The following is a 22,293-nucleotide window of genomic DNA, read 5'->3' as shown; positions in this document are numbered from 1 at the left end:
ACACAAATTAGTTATTTAAAACCCAAACATTTGTCACAAAATTTTAGAGACAAATTCACTGAATAAAGTGATTTATAAGTCTATGAATTCCAACTTTGGCTTAGAAAAAGGTGGGAATGCTGACACATTTCAGCTTGCTGTAATGATTTGACGTCTCCATACTGGTCATGAAAGCTGCTCTCCCAGGCACTGTTTACTTTTCGCTGTTTGGATCTCAGACAACCAAAAACTCTGACATGACTTGGCATGCAATAACTATGCCTTTCCTTCAAATTTAAATGAAATATTTATCTTATTAATAAAATAATTACTATATACACACATACACAGTTCACCTGATATACATCATACGTGGCGTGTCTATTAAAGTTGTTTTCTTTACACTTTTCATGGCAGCTGTATGAGATTCTGATTAGATTTCCAATATTGCAATCGCAAGAGAATCCATCTTGCTTTAAGCTATGCTTAGATGCTCCCAAAGCATCACTTAACAAAACTGGAAAGTATTTGTTCATGGAAAGAATAACAAAGAATGGCATAGAAGGCTTCTATCTTGGAAATGATTCCACACCTTTTTCAAATGGGCTTTGGCAAAAAATTGAATTACCAATTGGCTCTGCTCCATAGATCACAGATCAAGTGTGAAAGCATCAGTTTCCAAAAAGCCCTTCTGAGATGGTGCTGCTTAAAAACTGAATTTTAACATTTTGAAAGACTTATGAAATTCATTAAAGATTCACAGATTTGACCTTCTTCCATAAAAGTAAGACCACTATATAGCCACTGCGCTATCAAAAAAAACAAACTCCACTCCACTTTTGCTTTAAAAATATGGACTGAGTGAATGCATTTTTCATAAAATATTTCTATTCATTTGTAATAGACATCAGGGTTCTTTCAGAAGTCCTTTGTTAGTCTGCCCTGCAACAACTCAAAAAAGCCCAGTCCAGTGAGACTCTCAGAAGGAATGTCGAACCAGTGCTGCACACCAGGCTACACCTACCAAACTGGAGAGCCACAGTCAATTATTCATGACAGAGACAGAAGCTGTATTTCACAAAGTTGAGTTGATATTGTTTGAAATCGTGAAATTTTAAAATGCTGTAGGTCGGTCTTCAGGTTGAGGGGCTGAACAATCTTTTCATTGAGCTGTCACTCACACACACACAAACAAACAAAGTGCACTTAAAATGTGTGTAGCTGAGGATAAGGGAAATGGATGGTGTAGGATGAGTCTACTGACACGTGAATAAAGACCACTTGCTCATGGATTCGTAGGCTTCCGTCATCTATTATTTAGCATGGAGAAGAGCAGGGGATTGGTGGCTGGATGATTCTTTTGACAGCATTTACATGGCTGATGGCTACAGATGGGACGATTGTAACGGCTCAAGACTCACACTTTGTTTTGACAGCACAGAAACTTTCTCTATTAAGATGATGACCGATAAAGATTGCAGATTCTCAAAGAAGCAGAACTTTGCAATGCCAGCTACTTTCAAGCTTGCAGCCATACAATGGTGTTAAGAAAAATTCAGTCAAAATACTTACTCAACTGAGAAAACCTTCAGTCTACAGATTTTTGCTTGTGTCTGAAAACATGCTACTTGAAAAATCAATTCATGGTCAATTAAGAGATTGCTATAGATTTCATCATGGCTGATTCTGCCTCAGCGGACAATTGTGAAACGTCAACAAAACAAAAGCGGTCGCTAGCCAACATTTGCCCTCCATCCAAAAGCAAAATGACATTAGCACTAGTCTATTGAGTTTGCTAAATGCCCCACATAAAGTGAATTTGCCCCCCAGGGCTGGGAAACAATCATGCAGGCGAGTGTTCCATTTAAGTGATTTGAATGATCGGAATGCTGCAGAGCTTCCTATCAGCCAGAGAAATGGGTCAATACACTGAGACTAAGTGACACGGCTGGCAGCCTGTGCACTCGTGGAAGACCGGGCAGAGGAAGAGGAGCGGGACCTCACTGTCATTGTGTCAGACAGATGTGGAAATACAGACACACATACATATAGCAGGGTTCTGGCTTGCCGGTACAGACTAGGCCTCGGATCAAACAGCACTGTAATTTTATCAAAATGCAAACATGCAAAATCTTTTAATTTAAAACTGGTCAATAAAATCACCAAAGCTGACCTGACATTTCTGACTGATTTGTTTGGTATGTAAGGCCCAATCTAAATGAGTCATAACCTTCAAGACATGAGTGAGAATCTTACGAGAACAACTCAACAAAGAGGCAAACACAATCCTTGTCACTCCAGTTCATTTGGACTTCCACCTTTTCAAATGTTTATCGGAAGTTACAGTTAAAAAGAAAGATGTGATGCCTTACTTTCAGCGTTGATTGACATTGTGTCTTTCTCCCAGGACACAACAGTGATGTAGGCCTCCACTGAGGCAGGGATAATGCACTTGAAGACCGCCACATTGCCTCTCATGGCTTTCTGGTCCTCCACCCGGACAGTGTACGGCTCTCGTAGGACTAAGAGGAGGGGACAGAGAGGTGTGTAGTGTATAAGATGGAAAACTGCTAACACCAAGATAAGACAATCAACCTCTCATAATGGACCTGTGATTGTTTGGAATGCAACAAAGAAGAAGTGTGGACAGTCAAGAGCTCAAGAAAACTGACCAGCCTTAATGTGGACATCTTGGGTCCTGATTCTCCCTGAGGGGTTCTCCGCTGTGCAATAGTAAGTGCTGTCGTGGATGAGTTTGCTGAAGCTGGAAGGGGGGATGTGGAAGATCTGAAGGGTGCCATTGGGGTGCACATGGCGGATCCCTGGCACATCATAGATCTCCTCGCCGGTGGCCAGGTACCAGCGCAGTGAAACAGGGGGCACGCCTGCAGCGGGACAGGGCACCGATGTCCCTGTGGTGCTGGCAAACACTACCTCTTGCACAGATGCATTGACAAAATATAAGCTGGAACGTAGATCTTCACAGAAAACTGCAGGGAGAGAAATGAGATTGCAAAATAATGTTAGAAAAGCAGTTAGAATATTCCCCGTTCTCGTCAAAAACTAAACATTTCTCGTTAATTTTTTACATAATCTCTGAGAGAATGTACAAACTATCGTGAAAACAGAATAACTATTAGCCTTCACAAACTTGTGCTCCCCTGCCCTGCTTAAATTTAGGCTGTTTTGTTTTTTTCTGGGCTGACCGTTTTGTTTGTGCTCACTGCAGTGAGAAGGAGGTTGCAGGAGTGTTCCTCGTGTTGTCTATGAGGAGGCATTGCAGCAAAGCTCAACAGGACAGCAGCAGTGGATGTAAATATAATAGAGCCAGCAGAGAAAGAGTCAGACCTTCTTACACAACTCCCTATGAAACATGCACATCTGTGTTATTGTCACAAAAACCTAAAGCTGAAAGCGTTCATTAACTCTTTTGACAGCCGAGTCATTTTTCAAGCAAAAACTTTGCTCACATGACAGAATTCACTGCTCTTCTAGGTATTATATTGATATAAACAGTACGTCTTTATGGTGTTGGCTCAACAAAACACCTGATTACATCATCTTGAGATATAGCAACTAAACAATATGGTTCTGTGTTAAGCAAACGGACAACTCAGGAATCTAGTGAGATTTTGTCCAAAGCTTCCATAATTTCTTGACAAACATGGTAAATTCATCATTATTCAGGTGGAATGATCATTGTGAAGGGAAACGGCTTATGTTTTTACTTTGCTTGTTGTCTGTCTGTTTGTTTGCTGTTCACGTACACTGCAATAGAAGACCTTCACCAATGATGCGAGTCAATGTAATGTGAGGCACTTCTGGATGAAAACTGACAATGCCACTCTGGGCGGTAATGAACAACCACAGGATGTGCACAATACTGGCTGCCATACTGTGAGGGAGTTGTTTAATACAACTTGTGTAAAATAAAGTCATAATGTGTGAAAGGTCCAGACCCCTATGAATAGCTCCCCCCCCCTGTTAATTGCAAACTTGTTTGTGGTGTTTGCACAGTCTTTATTAATGATTGTAATGTATTGATTTATTCACCATGATACTAAGAGGTGCCAATACATCCAACAACACTGTTATATTTGTTCTTCTTAAGGTCATGAGGTGATAAAAAGCAAAACCTTGCGATTAAAAACAGATTTAAAGACAAAAACATGGTTACATTGCACTGCTTCTTCATTAGAAGTGTTTTATTCACATTTTATTCATAATCATATTGTATCGTATCAATATGATTATGTATTGTATCATATCATATTGTTTTTTGCAAGAGTCCTGCCAGCTGTTTACCTATTGTAAGTAAGATCTATGGACTAATCTAAACTCCAAACAACAAATGGATGAGCAACAACCCTCCAAAAGCATTTGATTCAGTGGTGAATTCAGATGCTCAGCCCAGCAACTCATTCTAAACACAACAGCATACCGTGGTTAGCGATTAGTAAAAACCAAAGCTGTATTTATTTTCTACAAATGTTTCAAACTTATAAAGTTTCTTTAATTTATTTGTTTATTTTACTTGCTTCAACTGTTTAGGTAGAATTTGCTCTGGTCATTTGAGTTAAATGCATTTAAAAAACTATTTCTAAAGTTATACTTTTCAGATGCAATGCATTAGACTCTGCAAATGTGCCTCTGAAAGATGTTATGCATTGACATAAGGGGCTCGACATAAGTCTGGTCTACTGTGAGAATATCACTAACTGATAGGGAGGCACCAGCTATGTAGGGTCCTGTATAGTAGAAAGTAATATTTCCATGTCATTTTTCATTATAAATCCGATTTGAATGCTATAATAACACTGTAAAAGTGTTCGAGCCCGATGCACAAAGTTTGGTATTCAAGTCCCAATTTGGCAGTCATCGCCCTGAACCTACTCCCAGCACCGCTCTTCTGGACCCACTGTGCACTCTTTTCTTTTTTCTTTTTGTCTTTAATGAAAACACACGAGTCAAAACACATACCAACATATATACAAATATATATGCTGAAACACTGCATACTTCTGTTTTTGTGACACAGAAAATTAAGGCCTGTTAGATGTATGCGTTAGTTAGTTCTGTCATCTCAATGTAATTACAAACTAAACATAAATTTCATAGTTCCATGTTAGACGCACTGTAATATGACTAAAAAGATTAATTCTATACCCTTGTAAAGCTATTGCATAAACAATCAGTGTCAGTCACTTACTGTAAGTATTTCAGATATCTTTACTGTATACTACGCTCTCTACTCTCAGCTAATGTGGGCTCCCTCCTCCTGTCGCCAGCTTTCCTGCGCGACAGCTGCCAATCCCCCCTCCCTCGAGACCAAACATTTTAGCGCTTCATAAATTCCTAATGAGTGTTTTCGAGTCACCAGCCACTTCCACCCACTGGTCGTTCAACCTGTTACGACAAACAAACACTGTGGCGTACACATGTTTCTGCGCATTTGTAGCTCTGCTCACTTCACACATACAGTACTCTGAGGGCCGGGCCTGAAGGTGTTGAAAGAGGAACGCCTGTAGTTGTCGACAACTACAAGACTGTAGTCTCTCATCCGAGAGGTGGCAAGGAAAGGCAGAGGAACTACACTTCAGAAGTGGGGATTTTTCTATTGATTGTATGTTTGGCCATGTTAAAAGCTGTACATACTTTCACCAGTATTTCAGGGTGACACCATTTAACTTCACAAGTTCTGTCATCAAGTTACTCAAGCTGTGTTAAGAACTGTAATACAGTGACATAAATAAAATACATATACAAAAAAGCATGGGCCAAAATGATGAGTTACTGGCATAATAGATCATTTAGAAATGCTCTCTATCTGTAATGATACATGGGGAACTTCTCAGTGGTTCATTTACAACCATGTAATCACACAGAGTAACAGCTTGTTGATGGTTCTCTCAAGTAGGAAAATCTGCCAACAAGATGATCATAAAATCCCAACATCTGTTATGAATAGCAGGGAGCCTGAGGCATTTATGTGTGTGACTATTTAACCATAATGTAGTTAATTTGCTTTCAAAATAGAAATGAAGTACTGCCTCTTACCATCTGCATACATTTTTGTAAATGATCTCCCAAATGCACAGTCACAAGTGTCTGTTAATGGGACACCGTTTGACTATGATGTAGTTTCGGGTAACTCACAATATGCTGGTTTGATTGAAAACCGCTGACAAGGCGCTTGATTTTAAAGCAAGATAAGAAAATAAAAGGCAGAATCAAGTTGGGCCTCATTCTTTGATTAATCTTCACAAACTTGATACATTTACAATTGGAGGAAGTCTACGTAGAGGTAAATTCTGTGACAGAACACAAAACCTACTGCCAATTTGCCAAATAAGCACAGTTTCTTTACCTATACAGGAGAAAAGAGATTATATGCATAGTGGGGGGAGTTTGTCAGTTATTTATTATCGGGTTAAGCAAGCTACCAGGTTTTAATACAGAGTAATGGGTAAAAAACAATAATGAAGGATAGAATAAGGATTCTGCTCATATCTGTTTAGAGTGCATTATCTCTTCATATCTGAGTAACATATTCATATTCATCTACCTCCCCAACACAGTAGCATTTTGCTGTAATCATCTATCAGAAAAATTGCTGTCTGAATGAGAACAAACGGTCATCAAGCAGCCTGTGGTCTCAGCATGTTTAAAGAGTGACTGAGTGATGAGGGGAGGAGAGGCTTCCACATAACTGCTTTTGTCTCAATATGATTTGCACCAGCTCATAAAAAATTGAGGACACAACCACCTCCACTACCACCATCAGCCATTTATGGGTGGCTGATTCCTGAAGATGAGAAAGCCTGATGGACGCAAAACCCTGCCAGATCCCAACCGTTCAGATAGAGGGGGAGTGCATTTATTTTTCAGTGCATGGCCAAGAAAAACAGTACGGGCAGGGGTTGAGTGGGGGAGCGGGAGAGCGAGAATGCACTCAAAATGTGACACACAGGCCACTATTAACAGAGAATAAGGAAAGAGAACGGGAAGTAAGGGAGACAAAAAGGAAATGCTATGGCAGTTGTCAAAGGCGAGTGTACTCTTAGTTGTCATCAAACAACCTTTCAAATTTCTCAAAAGCTTGTTTTTGTGGCTCTGGTTTGTCTGTTTTCACTCCCCTCGAACGTTCTTCTCTCCATCAGACCCCTCTGACCCTGCCACTCACATTTAGAACAACTCCACCTTTACACAAGAAGACAGGCGCAAATGATAAAACAAAGAGGAAAACAAAAACAAAAAAAATTTGTTTTTTATGGTACAGTCTACCCCCTATGACTTGTCAGTTAGTTATCAAATAAGGCAGAAATAAAAATCTTCACTTTGAGGCACATTTTTTTAGATATTCAACTGTGACTTACGGGCAATTCCTTTCATACACTGCTTGCAAGCAAATTAAAAAATATGTGGGAGGCCGTTGGCTGTCATTAAGGGTGTTTTTTGAGCACCACAGTTAAATGATAATCTCATGAATGGCTGGCATAAAATAGTAAGATGTAACACAACAAATGCACATCTCAGAGATACCATTTGCAATGTATTGTTTTGAAAAGGAATGAAGAACACTTTTGGGGATCTATTGATACTGGATATCTGGAAACACAGGATTAAGCAAATAACAAAAGCCAGCAGAATGTAAAAAATGGAGATTGATGTTAGATGCAGACCTTATCCAAACTTAGTTGACCGGTAACCTTTCATAAGATTTCTCTCCCTGCTGGACTGCTACCTATTTAAAGATTACTGTTGACTGAGTAGTCTTCTTTAGATGTTGCAACTTCTTATTTAACAGACCTAAATCTGTAATGGGGCTATTTCTATCTCTGTGTCTATTAAGCTTATTGTAGTAGCTAATTCCTTGTTTGTTTTTAACTGAACAAATCTTTCCATGCCTTCTATCTCAAGTTGTTTGATATGGCTGTGGCATCATACACTGTATTACAATATTGTGTAGAAGGAACACCGACTCACTCTCATGCCCTTCATGCCCACACACACATGCTGTCTCTGACATAGCAGCCTGTGCCAGAGTCTGAATCAATTACAGTTTTCTTTGAGCCAAAACTCACAAAAAAGGAAGTCATATTGTTAAATTATGAATCTAAAACATTTATAATTGATGGACTCTCTTTTTTCTTTTGTCTGTCTTAGCAATCCTCAGGGGAGGAGCAGAGGAGGGGAAATGGGGTCCTATTGGGTTAGTGAAGTGGGTCCCCCCTGCTTGCTGTGTGAAATAATGCTTGGCACAGTCCCACATGTCAGCACCTATTGGTGGCAGGCTTTTCTGAAACCTCTAATCGTGGACTGCAGGTGACTACTCGTGCAGTCTTGTCTTTGTGGACCCTCTACTACAACATATAGAGCTCAAGGGCACCAGACATGCTTCAGTCAAGGAGAGTGTACGTGTGTGTGTGTGTGTGAAATGGATGTGTGTGCGTTGAGGTGTGGACGTTTATGTCTAGAAGCCTATGAAAACATAGATGCTGACATGGGCTTAGTGTGCAGTCGAGACGTCAGGAAGGTCAATGGAGACAGAAACTATGTTGGTTTTGCCTACAGCCATTACAGAGAATACTTGCCTGGACGCACGTGAATGTGTATATAAGCCAGGTAACTCTGAGTTTGAAAAGGCCCAGGATGTAAACGATCTTTAGCGATATTTTTCCCCCCAAAGATTAAACATCTAGCTTTTTATTTTCATTGTGTGCAGAGTAACGCCTATGATCCTCTACTCTGACCATGCCAATCAGTAGTTGCTTCCAAATCACTCAGGCAATTTATTTAAGTAAATGTCTGATCAATACAGGACCCACCAACACGCAACATAAATAGGCCTATGCATTAGCCTGTGCATTAGCCCACTGATGTGTCCATAGCTTTTTGTTCAGCCTGCACTTACTTACAACCAAACACCATTAATCAACCTCAGCTAGATGTATGCCAAGTCTTCTTACTGTCCTGTTGAAATGACAAAAAAAAAATTGTCATTACTATATTTTTGTGTCTGCTCCACTGTCTGAAACAACACTCTGGTTTAATCCTTTCACCTACGATTTTATCACATTGATGTAGCTATTAGCCTCAACATGTCTTCCCTGCCCAAGGCTGCTAACGTATTTAAACACTGAGGTCTGATTGGCTCTAAGCCAAAGTGTGGTCCTCACCAGGTCAGAGATCTCTGTTGTGCCAGATCGGGCACTGGGGCATCAAGACATTAGGGCAACTCCACTGGGTCAAACTAGCACTGAGCCACACTGACAGCCCCATGGCAGGCGATGCAGGTAATTAAGGCAGAAATCTACAGAAACCGCCTGGGGAGGGAGTGTGAGGGGGCTGGGGGAGTGGAAAAGGCCAATTGATAGGGAGGGGTGGAGATGGGGTGGAGGACGGGACAGCCTCATGATGACATCCCCACAACCTCCACCCCCTCCTCTGTTGCCCTAGGGGCTTACACAATAAGCCGTAAAGAGAAGTGCTGCAATGAACAGAGATCTGCAGATTGAAGAACAGAGTCCTCTCATTCTCCCAAATCACTGGCGTCCAATTTGCCCTCATGAATAATGTTGAGCTCTGCATTCAGTGCCATGTAGCCGCTATGTAAAACCAATGATACCCTACTCTGATGTCAACTCTCTGGAGGACAAGAGAAGAGTCACTGTGGAGTGGGTTAGTTGATGCATATGAACGCTCATTTACATGAGCGCAAACAGAGGAGGAGGGAGTTCCCACCCACTGGGTACATTTAAGACTTTAATCAGTTATATCACCAAGCTGGCTATGGACAAATTTCTGCAAATTGACTGAGCCAGTGGGGGAGAGAGGAAATAGAATGCAGTGATCACGATTGAGTAATAAGAGGAGAAACTGTGAGTGAGTAAACATAGAATATCTGCTGCCACTGACGCTGATATAGAAATTCAGAGGAGGAGAAAAAGAATGACAGTAGACATTCATAATGCTCACTTAAGTGACAGCACTGAAATAACAGCACATAAACGACAAAGCAATATGTCATATTAATCTACAAAAACTACGTACGAATCAGAGCTTGAAGTAGGTGGTGGGTCATCTCTCCAAATTTACATTGCATGTTTGTTCAGGTTTGTATGACTATGTTACATTTCTTACTAATCCAAATATTCTTACTGACCACCTTGAGTTTAGGAGCAGCTTGTGTCCTCCTCCCTCTGATTAATTTTTACTTTAGTGGTCATTTTAATTTTCAACTAAGGCCATAATTAGGTGGAAATTAGAATTATTTCCAGTTTTTTTGTTTATGACTAAATACCTGCAAAACTAATGATACCCTCAATGTCATTTAATTTATGTTTCCATATTTAGTACCAGAGTTAGCATGATAAAAAAGACAAACATTCCACCTGACAAACATTGATATATTTGAATAGTCACTGCTGGTTTGCTGATGCTAAGATTTAGCTAGCTCCTGTTGTTTTGAAGCACATCCTCACAGAGCATGGTTGCAGGATCTTTGTTTTCTAAAGCACTGCCTTTGTGATTACAGAAGTCTGCATCTATGAAAATACTTTTTTTTATAAATGCCAGATAGTGTGCTTAGGGTGTTGTTGCCAGTGGTGTTGAATCTTGGTTAACATTTGGTTAACTTCATTCAACACAGTGCGGGATGAGAATTTTACATAAAGGATCTTTTTAAAGAAGTCCTCTTTAGTTATTGACTTTCGTATCCGAACCTTTCAACTGTACTTAACTTACTCAACTGACTTAAATTTGTATCTAATACAGTGCTGCACGGTATACACTGTACATACTTTGAGAGAGTGGATGAGTGGCATTTTTTCTATTTCAGTGAAAATTCCACCCACTTCTGTTTCCTATACTGTTGATTGCCTGAGCTGATGGGAAGGCAGGAACAGAGACAGAGAGTGGATCTCAGGTGAGCTCAGAAGGAGGACTTTAAACCCTACAGGGGGGGATGAACGAAGGGATTAGCTGGAGGAGGAAGGCTGACAACTTGCAAATCATCTACAGTACTTATACTATGGCACAGTGTATAGGCTATATAGGAAGTACGTATATCTATCACTCCACAGATTTAAATGATTTATTATGAAAATTAGCTGTTTAGCTGTTCATTCAACACTTGTAAAGTGATCTTGGGTTCCTTGAAAGGCACCACATAAATTCAAGTTATTATTATTTTTATCATTCATAAATAAATAGAGGAAACTGCAAGAAAATTTCTAGATCAACTCGTCGATCAACATTTTTCTTTAAATTAGGTTTTCAGTCATAACATTTGACTTAAATGAACATGATATGTTGAAGTGAATGACTGAGAGCTGAAATGCAACACAGGTGGTTAGCAAACCACAGACCGATAATGTTTGTGGGAAATGTTGACAGTACTGATATCAGCTTCCTGCCCACGTCTGGTTTGACTTCACCGTCTATGTGAGGAGTCCACTTAGACCAAATATTTTTGGAGGACATTCTTGAAAAAGGAGGAAAGAGACCATAACCCTTAACCCGTCAAATTTTTGTGTCATTAGCGTAGTTGCTAGATTATGCCTGCCTAATCCTCTCAGTAATTCAAGATGGACGACATTCTAACACCCAAAAAAGAAAAAGCCTTTAGTGCTCAAACCTGTGGACGACAGTGTCCACTCATTTGTTCAAATATAAAGGACATATTTTTGTAGGTAATAGCTGACTCTAATGGTTGCATCTATTCATTGCATTGACTGGAGGACCTCAGAAAGGCTCATGTGGAGCCGTGGTGTTTTATGCTATACATTACATTAACAAGTATTTAGAAAAACATGATCTTTGCCGATTTTGCAGTGAGATTTGAGAAAAAGACATTTTGCTTCCTGTGTTTGCATTATCTTGAGGCAGAATTAATTACTTTTGCAGTAGAGAAACAAAGAGATTAAAAAAAGCGGGGAGGCGATGGTGGAGGCAAATCAAAGTCCTGGGGTTAAAAGTAATTGTAGGTCAGACAACTAGACATCACTGCCTTTCCACTCATAGCCACCCCTTTAGTGCCTCATCCCTGCCTCCCCTCCCTTTCACAGCCCACCATCTCCCTTAGAGGCAACAGTATCTTATGTTCAGCAGCCGTACTACAGAATACAGCCCCTCCTTTATTGCAATATTGCAAAGGCACCGTGGGTCAATTCATGATGGGTGGATTTTTTGTCTCTGCACCACTATTTTTTCTACTTTTGTGCGTACAACTCATCAATTCATCATCATTCAAGAAGAATAAGAAGTCAAAATATGTCCAACTTAGAACATACCTTGTTATGTGGGTATATGATAAAGAACCAAAATTATTCAGTTCTGTAAGGCTGTCTGCAACAGCACTATCATAAATCACCCTGATGAATACACTGTCAATTGAGAGCAACAGAGACAGGCAATGGTTGCGAAAATGGCAGATGTTTGCATTAGAGCTGCACTCAATCTGCACAAAGATGAGAAGGAGCTTTCATTAACCATCATGTTTACCGTGATTACAAAACTATAATACATCAAAAGCAGTTTTTCATTGATGTCCACATCTACCTCCACTTGCAACCTTGCATTTATTTCATCTTGTCCTATGCAATCAGACTGCCAGATTGGTGACAGAGGGCCTTGCAAACACTGCCGGGCAGAAAAATACACATCAACACATTCAGAGCGTTTAGTGCCCAGGATTAATCAAATTATAATTTAATCATCTGATCAAACAGCAATTAGCATAATCACTTCTTGGGAAGGCCCGATAGAGTGGAGACTGGAGCGGAATGAAGCTGGGGGCTAACAACACTTTAATGAAACATTTGCCAGAATGTTTGAAAATGTTACACATTCTGGGCTACAGGAGCAGAGCTGGATTTTGAATGCTAATCAGTGCGGTTTGGTTATGCCTAATGAACACGTCCAGTAGTCAGCCACAGGGGGAAGAAATTGCCATTGAGGCCCTGCTTCGATATTTCATCACTGATAGGCTTTTGTGGGTTTGCATTCAGTATCCCAAACTGCAATTCAGCAAAAAACATCAGAGATTATTTTTGATCTTATATTTAAAAAACAAAAAAAGAAAAATTTCTTATTCATCATCCAATTTTTTTAAAATTGGTTTAGGTAAACTATATTATTCTGTCAAAGTAAATCCAGTCAATAACCACAGAACAAATTAATAAAAATAACTTCCAAATAGATAAATTAATGTGTTTACCAAGCAGGTCGGCTGCTTTCACACATAACAACAGAACCTCCATGTTCCTGCATGTAGACTTTAGACAATCTCCATTTCTAAGCTATCAAATAAATTTCAACAAATTATGGAAGTCACACAAGGACAAAGTGACAATTATGCTGTTGAGTATTTCTATGGCACGGTCATCGCTCACTTTGTTAAATTGCCAAAAAGAAGTTGTTGAGGAGAAATTCTTAACTCGTAAATGTCATATTTAGTATCACATATCAAATTTCATTACTGATATGAATTATATATAGTTTGAGCCCTCTGAAGCCCAATTGTGCTTTTTCCATCAAGCAATCGTTGCAGTGCAGTGTACCTAAAAAAATCAAGTATGCTATAGTATAAATCTATTGTATAAACTGAACAGATAAGAAATATTTACATATTATTGGACTTCAGATCTTTCTGTAGAACAGCAGTTGTTTGGATCATTAAGCCTCAGCATTGTTTTTCTGCCACAATACAACACAGTACAGACTGTATGCTTTGACAACGTCTGAGTGAATAGAATGAACTCACTTCCCTTTCCTGAACATACATTCACAAAGTAACCGTTCTCTGTTAACAATTTCTCCACACTGAAAAATATAGATTTAAGGAAAGTGAAATGTCACTTACAGCAATCAACAAATTAGGCATATAATTCGTATTGAATATCTTATACAAATGCTCACTTCCAGTGTGGGCACTTCATTGGGTCACTTACAGATGTATCTCCTTGACCTTCACACCCTTTGCATTTTGCAGGTTTTAAGAGAGAAAATGATTTTTTTAAATGTGATATCTCTGGTCTATCCTGCTTGACAATGACAACTAAGAAGATCTCTCAAACTTATTTGACTCGAATAAAGCTGTTTCAATTTTTGTATTATGACTGAATTTTTCATAAATTCTGGAACCCAGAAACCGAGGCACAACAGTAAAAGCATTAGGGATGAAGGTTGAACAGCAGGCATCATTTGTATATATCACACTACATGCTGAGATGGCCACTACAGTAGATCTCACAGAGGTTTACTGTCATGGTCTGAATGAAGAATGTCTCTATATCTTTAAGTTGATTGAATCACTGAATCAGAAATTACATTATGATTTCCGTACATCTTTGCATGTTGAGTTCAAATAAAATCTTCCAGGTTTATGCAAACAGTGGCTATAGCCTTTATTTAAAAAGCTTACCTTATGCCCTCTGTTACCTGCCTGATCACAGCATTAACCTACTGCCCTATTTTATCTTATAAGTCTACAGACACAAACACTACAACTATTTGTTATCTTGTTTCGTCACAATTCCAGGAAGCACATGCCTGAACCTGTGGTCCAAAGCATTTACTCAACCAATACATTAAGCTAACTTATTATACACATGGAGAGCCATTTTGAGCGAAGAAAAAATACATGAAATGGAAAATGTCAAAGACATTCAAGTAATAAGGTTTGCCATCACTCCAGTGATGCATCAATCAGCTGCTGCTTTTTTTTTTTACTTGGTGACAGAAACCAAAGACAAAATTGGGTCTTATTTTAGTGGGGGCAAGTTTTCTCACAGCTCATCCGTAAACTGAGCTTCTCAAATTCATTTAAAAAATGTTTTCAAAGTAATAGATGTGTATGAATAAAAGATTACAATAACAATTATTCAGTTAAAAAGTCTCTTTCGAGCTGCAACATTTCCTTCTCTAATGATGGAAGAGCACTGTTCTATCACATTTTATTCAACCTTATTAAATCCAACTTCATATTTACTGACATTTGATAAATGATCACGCTGTTTTCATCAAATCCACATCCTGACGTCATGGAGTATCACCAGAAAAGGTGGCAGGGAGCGTTATATTAACAGTATTCAACCACACCATGCAGGTAAAAGGGCTCAATACTACATTAATACCAGTAAATGTAGGCTGTGGCACTCATTATTTACAACACTATGAACTGAACGAAAAATAAGGACTGTTCGTCTTGGCTTTGTTTCTGCATGGAAAACCAGGCTGATTTGAAATGACTCTTTGAGCTTTAGATACAACATAACACGAGCTGACTCTGAGTCCCTCTTCCCCCACTCTTCCTCCTCTTTTTCTGCCTCACTACACACTATCATCTCCTTAAGCATTCTGGTCTGGGTTAAATGAAACCTTTAACAGTTCAATGTGCATCCATTAACATATGCTTGAGTCTACTCACAGCCAAGTCAAGGCACAAGCACACACACTGTGGAGCGACAAAAAAAAAATCTTGACCCGATGGCACGTACAAATCCCATAGTGATTAGTCCACTCTGTCCACGAAACAGCAAGTCACTAATCCTTCCTTCCTATATTACGTCTTATGCATGATTTAAACAAAGTGGTAACTGTGTAATGAATACATCCTATATGAATAAATGAAATGGAATAAGTCTGTCTGATAATGATAACAATAAGATCCATTTCAAATCTATAATTACATTTATTTCCAATTCTGTTTATGCTGACGCTAAAAACAAGTTTTAAATAGACGTATGAATGCCCTGATACTTGATTGCAGCATCAGTAACTCAGATCAGAACTAATCACATGCAGACATGACAACTTTTTACTTAAACAGAGAAATCGTACTGCATTTTGAAGCCACGTTCCATGTGGCCTACATACTGCTGACTGCTGTGTTGGTATTAATGTGCGACTCAGGAGCTGAGCTCAGTTGTTGTTTGCTGATGTGTGTTTCTGTAACTCTGTCAACCCATCTTGACTCAATGTGGAGTGACAGATGTATACCAAAAGACACGACTGTACACAAACCCAGTTTACCACTGGCCCTCGTGTGACCTCTAAGCGTCGTTATTTTGACTGGTGGTAATTCGTTAAGACAATAAAATAGACCCAAACATGGAATGCTACATCAGATCAGAGATGCAATGAAAGGAAATACATCTCTGTACTTTGTAAAACATGAGCCCTGTTCTCCTAGGAAATAAGTCTACAGTGCATACTAGAAACTTAACTCTAGTGTTCTGAGAAACATACTGCCTGGATATTCAAAATTATGTTTTTGATTAGATGAAGTCAGATGGAGTTTGCTGAGGTGGCCAGTGAATGACTTTGAGTCACTTATGACTTATTTAAATATATGACTGTGAATACAAACGAGAGTATTTAGAGGAGTATTGCTGTATATTAACCTAGCTTACTATCCAAAAGAGCACACGTTAGACCTCCCTACTCAGGTCCTCATCCCCATGTAGCAAAGCAAAAGCAATATTATGCCACATCCCTAATTCAGTCCCTTAATAACTGGAATATTTTGTTCCTATCACATTTATGTTTTAATAGATGCTTTTGCAAAAGTACTTCAAAAGCTCAAGCATCACTGAAGTGAACTCTACAGCAGATTTCCCTCTCTACTATCCTGAATTGTTTATATCTACTATAGATGAGCTTGCAAATGTGTCTTTAAACAGGCAAACAGCAGTTCAGAACTAAATGGAGTTTGTACATTGGGAACTACTCGTAGAGGATTACTGCAAAAAGGTAGACTCAGGTTGTAATCTTGTAATACACTTTCTTCTAACAAGCACTGCAAATATCTACATGAGCTGTCATGAACATGATAATCATACGGATCTAAATCAGTTCAAGTATTTTTAGCCTTAAAAGGTATCTTAAGTGTTGAAATGAAATCTTGGACAGAAATAATCAGAAAAGAGTAAAAGATTGTAATCTATCAGGATTGCTTGGGTCATCTGAACAGAGTGCAGTGTTTCTCAAGCCCAAAGCCCACACTGCAGCAACACTCATTACCTGGGTCTCCATAGAGACAACCTCAGCAGCCTGCACTGGACCAGAGCTCTAAAAGCCTTTATTTCAGGGAGCTACAGCTCTCTGTCTAGAAGGGCTGCAAAATGTACGATTCTGATGGAAGCAGCCAATTAAGTTTAATCTTTGTAGGTCTGTTCAATGAAAACAAATGTGCAGCAGAAACAATATCATCAAAGATCAATAGTCATAGTTCTTTTATTCTGCCTACTGTCAATTTAGCATGATCAAGAAAGAAAACACACAGACGGGCTTGTCATAATGCATCTGAGCAATTCTAATTTCTGACACAAAAACTACATTCAAATCTTTGAATCAACAGGGAAGGTCAGTGTCAAATAAAGCGAGTGCATCAGCAGCGGTTACAAATGTAACATTCATCACAAATACAAGTGCTGTTGCTGCCATTCAAAGTTTCCATGTAGATGTCTCTAGCAGCAGCCATTTTGCAACGCTGTTGCCTGGACCAAAGAGACTGAGAAAGCCATTCACAAGCAAAGCAATGGATCGAGCACAGTGAACAGAGATTTCAGCACAACACTGAATAGGATTTGGAATAACCGTCAGTGTCCTCTCTGTTTCTGGAACTGTACTGCTTCTCTTCCAGAAAGGGATATTTGCTTTTGCTCCATTCTCTCCTATAAATAACCCCTGTCTTCTCTGAGCCCTTAGCATGGTCACAAAATGGTTTTCCTGTCATGTTTGCTTGACGCATCGTCCTCTAATCTCTGTTCATATTTTGTCCACTATTTATTTCTAACCCTTTTAACCCCTTTCTTTCCACCTACCTTTCTAAAGAGCTAAAAAAAACAAACAATAATACTCTAATTGTCTTTCGAGCTGATTTCTGCCCCCCAACACACGCGCATCCCACCCTCTACCCTACAGTGCCTTATCCTCCTACCTAACCCCCCTTCCCCACTTCTTGTATTCGCTTTAAAGAAAGAGTAAAAATCAGTCGCCCATTGTACAATAAATACACAACCGCCTTTTATCAAGCTTATCTTTTGAGGAATGCACTGTGCACAAAACAGGCTCTGGATGCATTTTGTTAGATGTGCTCTTGGGCAAGGGTGATAAGGGCTTGTCTGTTTTTTTTTTATTTTCCCCCAGTCCAAAATGACTCCATGTCTGTGCTTCTAATATGGCGGGTGCAATGCCGGTGGGGGGAAAAAAAAGCGCAGCCAACCAATTTAATCCCTTTTCTAGAATATAAACAACATATTTTGATATATTTCACAGAAAGCATGCAAAAATGCAATCACACTTTAATGTAATTCCACTGAATACTTAAATTATAAAGTTATTTTCTTATATTACAGCATACAAATGGATACACATCACATTTAGATCAGCATATTTCTTGGATTTGGGATTGAATTTTGAATTCAAGAAATTATTCTTGTTAGGGAAACAATTGTTCCCTCTAAATGCAATTAAAATGTAGGTTTAAGATTTAAACAAATGCTGATGCCACCAAGTAAACATGGAAACATATTGTCACTAGATAATTTATTAAAAGATTATTTTCATAAGCCACATATTTATATATATAAATGTGATTGAAAACTGCTAATATGCATATCAGGCACCTTAAAATGATGCAGGAAAATCCAAACAGACTGAGGCCCTGTGCAGCTGGATGGCAGAGAATCAATAAGATTGTTTAGCATTTACTGAAAATGAAGCAAAATAATTGTAAGATTTTGTTTTAGACTTTAAATTTCCTAAAAACGAATTGTAGAAAAACTAATATGATAAATTTTGAAATATCTTGTTCCTCATGCAGCACATGCAGCACCTATCACTCAGTCTCCAGTTCTCCTTCTTTCTGAAGCTCTCTTTTTCTCTTACTATAAGGGTTATTATTAAATGCTGAACATGTATGAATGGCTAGACGATTTTGCTCTTCAGTTTTCTGAGGGTTCCTGCAGATGTAACTATCAACCCCCCACCAAAAGTGCCTACTGCCTGTGACAGGACATAGCAACAGCCTGTTCCTCCGTTCGATTTTACAGGGCAATAAATAAATAAATAAATATCTTCAATGCAGACTTGCTTCCAGATTATTCAGGTTATTATTTCAACGCTCGGCCCAGTGGGATAATTAACCTAAACTTGAAGTTAGACGAGTGCATATGCATCACTTACCATTCAAGATGCACTGGGAAAAGATAAGAGCCAATATCCACATGCCCCGCTCCGTTCAATATCCAATCTTATGCTTTTTCTTCTTCTCTCCCCGTACTCTTTCTTCTTGTTATTTCTCCCTTTTATTTCTTCAACAAGTCAATTGCAATGAAAGAAAACGGAGCTTGCAAATCTGTTTCCCTCCCTCTCTCCCTCTATCTCTCTCTCTCAATCCTGCACGTTGAGAAGAAGATGAAGAGGAGGAGGTTTGAGCTTCTTCCTACTGCTGATTGTCTCCTGGTACAGCGGGAGATAGTATATGATCCACAACTGTGCGTCTCCCCTTTTTTTCGGACTGACCACACCGCACCGCACCTCGCCAGGCCTCAGTGCAGCCGTCCCCCCGTATCGGAGTGCTGTTCTGCGTGGATCATGAGGGAACTCGGCTCGGTGCGCTCCGGTCCAGGTGAGCTGTGCCGCTGCTGAGTCAGAGGCTGGAGACCCACAGGACAAACAGTCTATGCGCACACCCAACTCCACAGCGAAACAATTAAAACAACGAAACCCAAAACAAAAAGCCTCCAAAATTAGAATAAAGAAAATGATTATTAAACTATAAATAAATTAGAAGCCTGCATGGAAAAGACCCAAATGTGTCATTGCAGCTATATTGGGAAAAAAAAAACAATGCGTGAAAGTTGTAATTTTTCTCGTGGTTGAAAAAGCGCATGGAGTTGATTGTTAGCTGCGCTGGAAACTCATTCTCTCTTCGCCGCCTCTCTCCGTCCGGCAAGCAACAAGCACACGCATCTTCCCCCCGCAGCCGCACACACAAACTGCGCACACTGGTCCCTGCGCTTAGAACCTGCCCTGCCTCAGAGCACTGTGGAATAAACCCTCGCCTCCTTCTCCGCAGCCGCTTTTGTCCCTCTCCATTGCCTTAAAGGTGCAGGGGTGGTGGATGAGGGGGCGCACAGCTGAGCCTCTCAAGTAGCGTTAAAAACCCCTCTTTCTTTTGGTTTATCACTGAAATGACGGATCAAGGTGCCCCATTCAGAGGGAGAACTGTACATTAACATAAGCAGGACAGAATTAGCCCATGCAGGACAGCCTTCTATGCCTTGCAGGCACTGCTGGTGTAGAGAGCTGGAGGACTGATGCTTAGGGAGGGAGAAAGGGAGGAAGGGAGAGGGAGTGATGTAGGCTACACCTGACTGGATGCTATGTAGGCATTTGGAGAGGGGGGATAGCTAAATTACCTTAATTTTAGGAGATCAAATTCTGTCTTTAAAATAAATGTGTTTTCTGGATAATTTATGAGCCCCTGGGGCGTTTTGGGGACCCTGACAGCCTTACCCCATGCATTCATTAATTGACCTTGACAAATATAAGTGGCAACCCCCCCACTGCACCAGGGGGCATCAAACAGCGGCCATGTCAGACATCCATGAGTTCACCTCCATTCAAACCACACAGGAGGAGGAGGTGGTGGTGGATTAGCATGTGTAAACTAAATGGGAAGAAGAGGACAAATAAACTTATTTGATTTGATATGACCTCCATATAACACTGAGCATTTGTCTGAATACGAAGAATGTAATGTCAGATGTAGAATTTCTATGTGAGTGAGTGTTAAGAGAGTGTTATTCAGACTTGCGGTAGGAAGGGCACCTTTCCATTATAAGTTAAATATGAAATGATTTTACAGGCACCGGCACAATAGCATTGCAGTGACATTCGCTGCCCATGTGACTGTTTGAATCTACCATGGCCCATTTTTGTTTAAAGGCGGTCTTGGCTTCATCCCTCCCCCCAGATATAGTATCTGTCTCTTAGATTTAGCATCCCCATCAGACCTGCACATGAAGATTTTCTGCACCAGGAATGCAGGACCTGTCATCGCCTGTCTGGCCCCTGCATGCGCTTCCAGCCAGGCATCCCCAAAATAAAACAGATTATTATCACTGATGTCAGCCACCAGAAAAAAAACATAGCAGAGAGGAACACATATTCTGTTCCTCACATCTTGTATACAAAGAGTTTATTTTTTGTTATTTGGGGATCTTATCAAATCCTCCTCCCTGTCAGTCTCCTTAGATCCCAGTAAGGCTGATTTGTTTGTTCATCCAGTTACTGTTAAGTGTAAAATGCATGCCTCATCTTCCTCTCCCTCCCTTGGTATAGCACCAGTCTGCAGCCTGCCACTTCTAAATGACCCTCCAGCCTTTTCAAATGCATTATTAGTATAAATGCTTATTCATTTATTTTGTTCCAGTTGCATTAGGCTACCAAGTCAAAACTGAAAACCAATAAGAGACATCTTGTTTGCAAAACTGACTCACACATAAACACCTCAAATCCAAACTTAGACCCTTTTATGTATGAGCAATCATCCGAGCCGGACATTTACACAACACCAATTCCAAAAAAGTTGGGACACTGACAAAACAGAATGCAGTGATTTGCAAACCTCATACACCAGTATTTTATTCACAATAGAACATAGAAAAAATATAAACTGTTCTGAGTTTTACTATTTTACTATTTCATGAAAAATACGATCTCATCTCAAAACTGATGGCAGTGACACATCTAAAAAAAAGTTGGGACTGGTTCATGTTCACAACAGTGTAGCATTTCCTCTTCTTTTAACAGCAGTCTATAAACATCTGGGATCTGAGGAGACCAGTTGTTGGACCTTGGAGAGAGGAATGTCCGATTCTTGTCTAATTTAGGACTCTAACTCCTCTAACCTTCTTGGCCTTCTTTGTAGCTTTCTTGGATTTCATGATGCACAATTGCAAGTGGCATGTCTTCAATTGGTGAAAGGCAGGCAGGTCAGATAATTTCAAATTCAAATTCATCTGACCACAGAACAGCTTTCCACTTTGTCCATTTTAAAAAGAGCTTTTGCCCAGAGAAGATGGTGATGTTTCTGAGTCATGTCTGAATCATATATGCTTCTTGATAGAGCTTTAACCTGCATTTGTGGATGGCACAGTGTTCACAGACAATGATTTCCCGAAGTGTTCCTGAGCCCATGCTGGGATTTCCATGACAGAATCACGTCTGTTTTGAATGCAGTGCTGTCTAAGGGCCTGAAGATCACTGACAACCAAGATGGATTGTTGTTGCTGTGTCCCC

At 39.8% G+C, this 22,293-nt stretch overlaps 1 protein-coding gene across 3 annotated transcripts in view; it reads right to left on the bottom strand.

Moving 5' to 3' along the window:
• The window catches only part of LOC140279914 (cell adhesion molecule DSCAM-like), a 79,876-nt gene extending 59,641 nt beyond the window's left edge, over positions 1–20,235 (bottom strand). For 2 of the 3 annotated variants that reach the window (XM_072375138.1, XM_072375139.1), the window contains exons 1-3: positions 19,171–20,234; positions 2,652–2,969; positions 2,352–2,501 (exon numbers count right to left, since the gene is read on the bottom strand). In XM_072375138.1, coding sequence (XP_072231239.1) covers positions 2,352–2,501; positions 2,652–2,969; positions 19,171–19,213 — 511 coding nt within the window. In that variant the 5' untranslated portion in view covers positions 19,214–20,234. Of the gene's footprint in view, positions 1–2,351; positions 2,502–2,651; positions 2,970–19,170 lie in introns of all 3 variants that reach the window. The other variant, XM_072375140.1, reaches the window with a different exon arrangement.
• Between the last annotated feature and the right edge of the window lie 2,058 nt (positions 20,236–22,293).

This window comes from Leuresthes tenuis, unplaced genomic scaffold (assembly GCF_036924035.1).
Source record: "Leuresthes tenuis unplaced genomic scaffold, fLeuTen1.0.hap1 SCAF_21, whole genome shotgun sequence".
NCBI classification, from domain to species: domain Eukaryota; kingdom Metazoa; phylum Chordata; class Actinopteri; order Atheriniformes; family Atherinopsidae; genus Leuresthes; species Leuresthes tenuis.
This window is presented reverse-complemented; position numbering and strand designations above follow the sequence as displayed.